Below are 5,879 nucleotides of genomic sequence, written 5' to 3'. Positions count from 1 at the left end.
TCTTATTTTTGTTGCACCAAGTTAAACAAATTTAATTATAGATTGGTTTTTGGGAATTATTTTGGTTACATGCACTTTGAAAATTTTATTTAAGTTAGACTTGTTTAAATTTTTTATTTTTCTCAAATAAATTAGTTCTAATATTGATTTAGAATTAATAATTATGTCACACAAAATTGGGATCAAAATCCCGAGGCTATGGCACGCAAAACGAGGCAAGAACATCACTTGGCTAGCCGGGCTGCATAGCAGCCCGCATGTGGCTGCCAAGGATGGTGCCTGTGCTTGCGCGCAAGCCTATGCGTGGCTGCTGCTTGCTGCCAGCAGCATGGCGCGCCAGCAAGCACCAAGCAGCAACACGGCGCAGCAGCAGCATGGTGATGTGCGCGTTGTGTGTGCTGCCTTGCTTGGCTGGCCGCGGCTGGTGCAAGCAAGAGCATGTTGGTGCGTGGCTTGGGACTTGGTGCATGTGTCGTTTAATAGGGGATATGCGTAGACGTTGCTTGCGAAGCAATGTAGTGTAATGAGTTCGTACAACATGGCTATCAAGGGCCACGTTATTGATGTGTGAAAGTTCGCTGATGTGGGCGGTGTAACGCTGATAGGCTTATCGCGTACCTAACAAAAATAACCTAACTATTCCTTCTAACTGTGTAGTAGGGCAAGTAAGGATCGAATCCCAAGAGACTATGGTTCATTCAATTAATCAGACTCAATTAATCACTAAGCACGTCACCAATCAATAATGGATGATAATAATCAACTAATATATTAAATAACACAATTAACTAGAGGAAATATTAATCAATAAACTAAAGCATCCAAGATCAAGCATTACCACGATTATGATTGATAAACTAATAAATCTACCCCCAATATATAAATCAATTGACAAGAAGAAAAGCAATCCCTAATAATAATACCAAAGGTCTCTTCCAAGTTATCAATGGCTTCCCAAATTAACTATCAAGCCTACTTCCGTGGAATCAAGCGAATAAGGGACATTAAACACCATGCCTAGATTCCTAATTATTCAATCATCTACTTCCGTGATGATCTTCAAACCCTTAATTGGAATAACCTAATCCCGTTAATACCCAACTTCCGTTGCAATAAGAACAAAGGGATGATAACAATACTAATTATTCCTAATCTAGTATTGGCATAAACACAATCAATTAAGCATGTCAATTGGGATTATTATTGGGGAATTTAAAGTTTTAATTCATGCATCAATCATAATTGGGCTACCCTAGATCTTGGAATAGAAAATCTACTCACACATATTGAAAGAAACAATAACAATCATGAATATGGAAAACATAATTGAAAAGCAATTATAATTGAAAGAGAATGAAGTAGAAGTGAATACCAAGGATTCTTCAATTGAAAGGAATTAAATTGTTGAAAAACAATGCTCAAATCTAATGGAAAGAATTAAAATTGCTTCAAAGTAATAAACTAGAACTCTAGAGAGAGAAAGAGGAATAATGGAAAACTTAAAACTTCTTTCTAATGAAGATTACAAGGGGTATTTATACCCTTAATGACCTAAAAATAAGAAAATAATAATACGGAGTGTCGCATAACTGTGCCCGGTCCAACCGGGCAAGCACCTCCCGATCGGGCGGTGAGAGTACGGAGTTGCTTTCCTTCGTAGCACTTCTTCCACCACGTGCCCGGTCCAACCGGGCGGACCTTGCCCGATCGGGCGCGTGGGGCGGTCTTCATAAATTGCTTTCTACCTTCGAAAATACCAAAAATCATCTAACTCCTATGTGCCCGGTCCAACCGGGCGGACCATGCCCGATCGGGCACGTAGAGGCTGCAGCAAATAGTTTGTATTTAACTCATCTTAAATCAGTCATAACTTCATATCCGGAGCTCTGTTTGAGGCGTGTAATATATCGTTGGAAAGGTCTTCAAGTCTACTTTCCAATGCAATTTGAATCACTCCATTATCATTTGTATATCAAAAGTTATGAGCATAATAGTGAACAGGTGTCATATTTGTCAAGTATTTCATCAACGTTTTGCTTCATTTTCACTCAAGTTCGTCTCGAACACATGATTTGATATTCTTAAGCAATATGTTTTCATACTCCATGATTATTATACTCAATATTAGCCAACCATACTCCATTTGCATATAAATCACCTGAAATTCATCAAAACACACAAACGAAGAGTAGTAGAGCACAACTTAAGCAAATAATGCAAATATGCACCAAAGATCTCTAATTTTGTAATAAAATGAGCTTAGATACCCACCTAAAACATGTGCAAAATAGGACTTATCAAATTCCCCCAAGCTAAACTCTTGCTTGTCCTCAAGCAAGACAATTAACAATAATCAACAACAATCAACAACCAAACAACATGCTTCACCCCATAATGCAAAATCAAACAAGGATTCAAAATCGAAATCAAACGAGCATGCATCCTAATCAACCAATCAAATTACTCAAACCGTCGATCCACCTAATTAATCGTCAAATGAGACCAACCATTTATAATTCAAGAATCGAAGACTAGAGTATCTCACATCGGTGGTCACTCAACACACTTTTTATGTGGCGAGCTAAAAATGAGCTCGATCTCTCACCATCCCCACCAACAATGCAATCCCCCCATCTCACAACACTCGCGTGTTTAGAGGGTTATAATAACGCTCAACCTAGTCAATGTCGACTTGAAATGCAACATATACTCCAGCATTTTGACAAAAGACTCAATTCACATGAACGCAATGCTATGCACGAAGATCGGAAGGACTTTGTGAAGCTTGTAACGTAGGTCGGGAATAAGAATGGGTAGGACAATAATTTGGGGAATGAGAGCTATAATAGTCTAACCGGGGGGAACTATCAAATGCGATGAGTCACACCTCGATTCATCAACTTCGATCAATGAAACACAAACCCAATTACAATGAAAACACAACCATCATCTCATCCACCTACATTCTCAACTCTTCAACCTTCTTTTACTTGTTTGCTTCATTTCTTTATATTTTTTTTTTTATCTTTTTATTTTTTTTATTTCAATCCAACAATTTTTCATTTGAAACTTTTTCCAAATATTTTTCTTTCTTTTCTTTATTTCTCTCTTTCTTTTTCAAGAAATGTTACTTTTTTTTTCAAGTAATTCAATCAAACCTCCTTTTCTCACTTTTTCTCTTCTTCTTCCTTTTCTTTTCAATATTTTCGCATCAATTGCAACTTGAAACAGAATCACGCAAAAATACCGCATAAAATAGCTCCCCCAAGCTAGACTTGGGAAAAGTAATCAAATTGGGGCCAAGGGGTAATTTTTGTGGAGTTAATGAAAAATATAGTCAAGCTACAACATGGGTAAGCAAGAAGGGAACTGATGTTCTAATTTTGTCTGGAGGCTACCTAATGAACATGGCCTTCGTCATTTCAATGTGCACGTGCAATGCATTACGACACACTACTAAGAGTCTAAAGTCAAAACTAAGATCAATGCTACACCAGGAACTAAACACACACAAGAATGAATATATAAGGCTCAAGCCTCACGGTTAACACAGTCAAGCTCCTGAATCATACATAGTTAAATAACCTTGACTCCTACTAGGGATCAACAAATTCAAGGTCAAATCATGATCTTTTAGTCCACTATGCAAGTCTTTCAATCGAAAATAAATCAAAACCTTTTGGCATAAAGGATAGGGGCACAGGGAAGTAGTTCAATGGCCGTTGGCCGTTCATTATCATGATTCTTTTATTTTTCATTTCTTTTTCCAGAAGAAAGCATTAAACCTTACTGCTAGTGAAAACACACTAAAGTAGAAAGAGAGAGTGAAAGATGTACCTTGTGTACACAAGAACTTCCCCCCAAGCTAAATCAGACAATGTCCTCATTGTCTTAAAGGGAAACTTGTAGTCAAACCTCATCTTCATCATCACCCAAAATAATGTCACCAAAGCCTCGAGGATTGCAATGCATCTCTTTGGAACAAAATTGAGCAAAAACGAAACAAAGTGTTAGTGGGAAAAAGAATAAAATTGAGTCATGTGCACTGTTTTGATCATAACTTTTGATGTATAAAATATAATGCAGTGATTCTAATTGCATTGGAAAGTATACTTAAAGATCTTTCCAACGATAGGTCACATAAAAAAAATCCGATAATTAACCAGAAAGTTATGGCCTGTCGAAATTGAGCAGTTTTGCTGATCCATACGCGCGCCCGATCGGGCGAGCTCTTCCTGATCGAACTCGAACGCAGTCCAGCGAATTCTTCTCCTTTTAAATCAGCCTTTTAGATCAAAATCTGCACCAAGAGAACTCCCACAAGCATAAGATGTACTCTCCTTACCTCTCTAAGAATCAAAGAAAAATGAAAACACACAAAAATTAGAAAAGACTAAAATAAAAATAATGAAATACGGGTTGCCTCCCGCAAAGCGCTAGTTTATCAAGGTCTTAAGCTTGACCATTCTCCTTCCATCAGAAGAATTTAACGCCTTGAGTAACTTATCATACGCTCCTGCAAACATTTCATTAAGCACTATATAGGGCTCAATTGCAAGCACAGTAATCCTTACATAGAAAAGATTAGGAGCACACAAAGATAACTCAAGGTAAAAAGAAAAATCAAAAGAAAAAGATGAAGATACACCACAACCTTCTGCTTCCTCCGCTAAAAATTTAGAATTAATAGAACGAACATGGAGGTAGTCTTGTTCTTTATCATCACCCAATAACGTCTCTATTATTTTACGCTCACGAATAAGTTCATTAGCAAAAGAAAAAAAATTTTCAACCATTGGTTCTACAACCAATGACTTTTCAACCAATGGTTCTACAACTAATGATTCTTCTTCTATTGGAACCAATGATACCTCAACCACTGATTCTATAACCAATGACTCTTTAACCATCGGTTTTTCAACAAATGATTCTTCCTCCGACGTATTATACAAATTATGATAATATTCATCATGAATCCTCCAATAAATTTCATTTAGAACAAACCGTTTTTTAGAATAATCATATATGAATGGAAAGATTCTAAAATCATCCGGAGCTCGAACAAAATACTCACTATAAGGGCAATCAGGGTTTTCATGATAAAGATAATAACAAGAACAATGGCCAGATGCAAGACGTGACAATAAATCATCCATCTCCAAGGCATGTATATCATCAACTCATAAGAGAAAAAGAAGTTAATAATAGCCAAAGCAACAAACCAAAATCTTAGCAAAAACGAATCACAAATAATTAGATGAAAACCGTTAGTCCCCGGCAACGGCGCCAAAATTTGATAGGCTTATCGCGTACCTAACAAAAATAACCTAACTATTCCTTCTAACTGTGTAGTAGGGCAAGTAAGGATCGAATCCCAAGAGACTATGGTTCATTCAATTAATCAGACTCAATTAATCACTAAGCACGTCACCAATCAATAATGGATGATAATAATCAACTAATATATTAAATAACACAATTAACTAGAGGAAATATTAATCAATAAACTAAAGCATCCAAGATCAAGCATTACCACGATTATGATTGATAAACTAATAAATCTACCCCCAATATATAAATCAATTGACAAGAAGAAAAGCAATCCCTAATAATAATACCAAAGGTCTCTTCCAAGTTATCAATGGCTTCCCAAATTAACTATCAAGCCTACTTCCGTGGAATCAAGCGAATAAGGGACATTAAACACCATGCCTAGATTCCTAATTATTCAATCATCTACTTCCGTGATGATCTTCAAACCCTTAATTGGAATAACCTAATCCCGTTAATACCCAACTTCCGTTGCAATAAGAACAAAGGGATGATAACAATACTAATTATTCCTAATCTAGTATTGGCATAAACACAATCAATTAAGC

At 36.6% G+C, this 5,879-nt stretch overlaps 1 protein-coding gene across 1 annotated transcript; it reads right to left on the bottom strand.

The window, feature by feature from the left end:
* Positions 1-3,934: 3,934 nt before the first annotated feature.
* Positions 3,935-5,304, bottom strand: LOC110704014. Its single transcript, XM_021881804.1, has 2 exons — positions 4,164-5,304; positions 3,935-3,974 (listed from the first exon to the last, which is right to left on the bottom strand). The coding sequence occupies exon 1, from the start codon at positions 5,154-5,156 to the stop codon at positions 4,437-4,439; it is 720 nt and encodes a 239-aa protein (XP_021737496.1). The 5' UTR covers positions 5,157-5,304; the 3' UTR covers positions 3,935-3,974; positions 4,164-4,436.
* Positions 5,305-5,879: the final 575 nt, after the last annotated feature.

Source organism: Chenopodium quinoa, unplaced genomic scaffold (assembly GCF_001683475.1).
Source record: "Chenopodium quinoa cultivar QQ74 unplaced genomic scaffold, ASM168347v1, whole genome shotgun sequence".
Taxonomy (NCBI): Eukaryota; Viridiplantae; Streptophyta; class Magnoliopsida; order Caryophyllales; family Amaranthaceae; genus Chenopodium; species Chenopodium quinoa.
This window is presented reverse-complemented; position numbering and strand designations above follow the sequence as displayed.

Bases quoted from the DNA above. Each gene is read 5' to 3' on its own strand.
- LOC110704014 (XM_021881804.1), bottom strand. From the start codon at position 5,156: ATGGATGATTTATTGTCACGTCTTGCATCTGGCCATTGTTCTTGTTAT.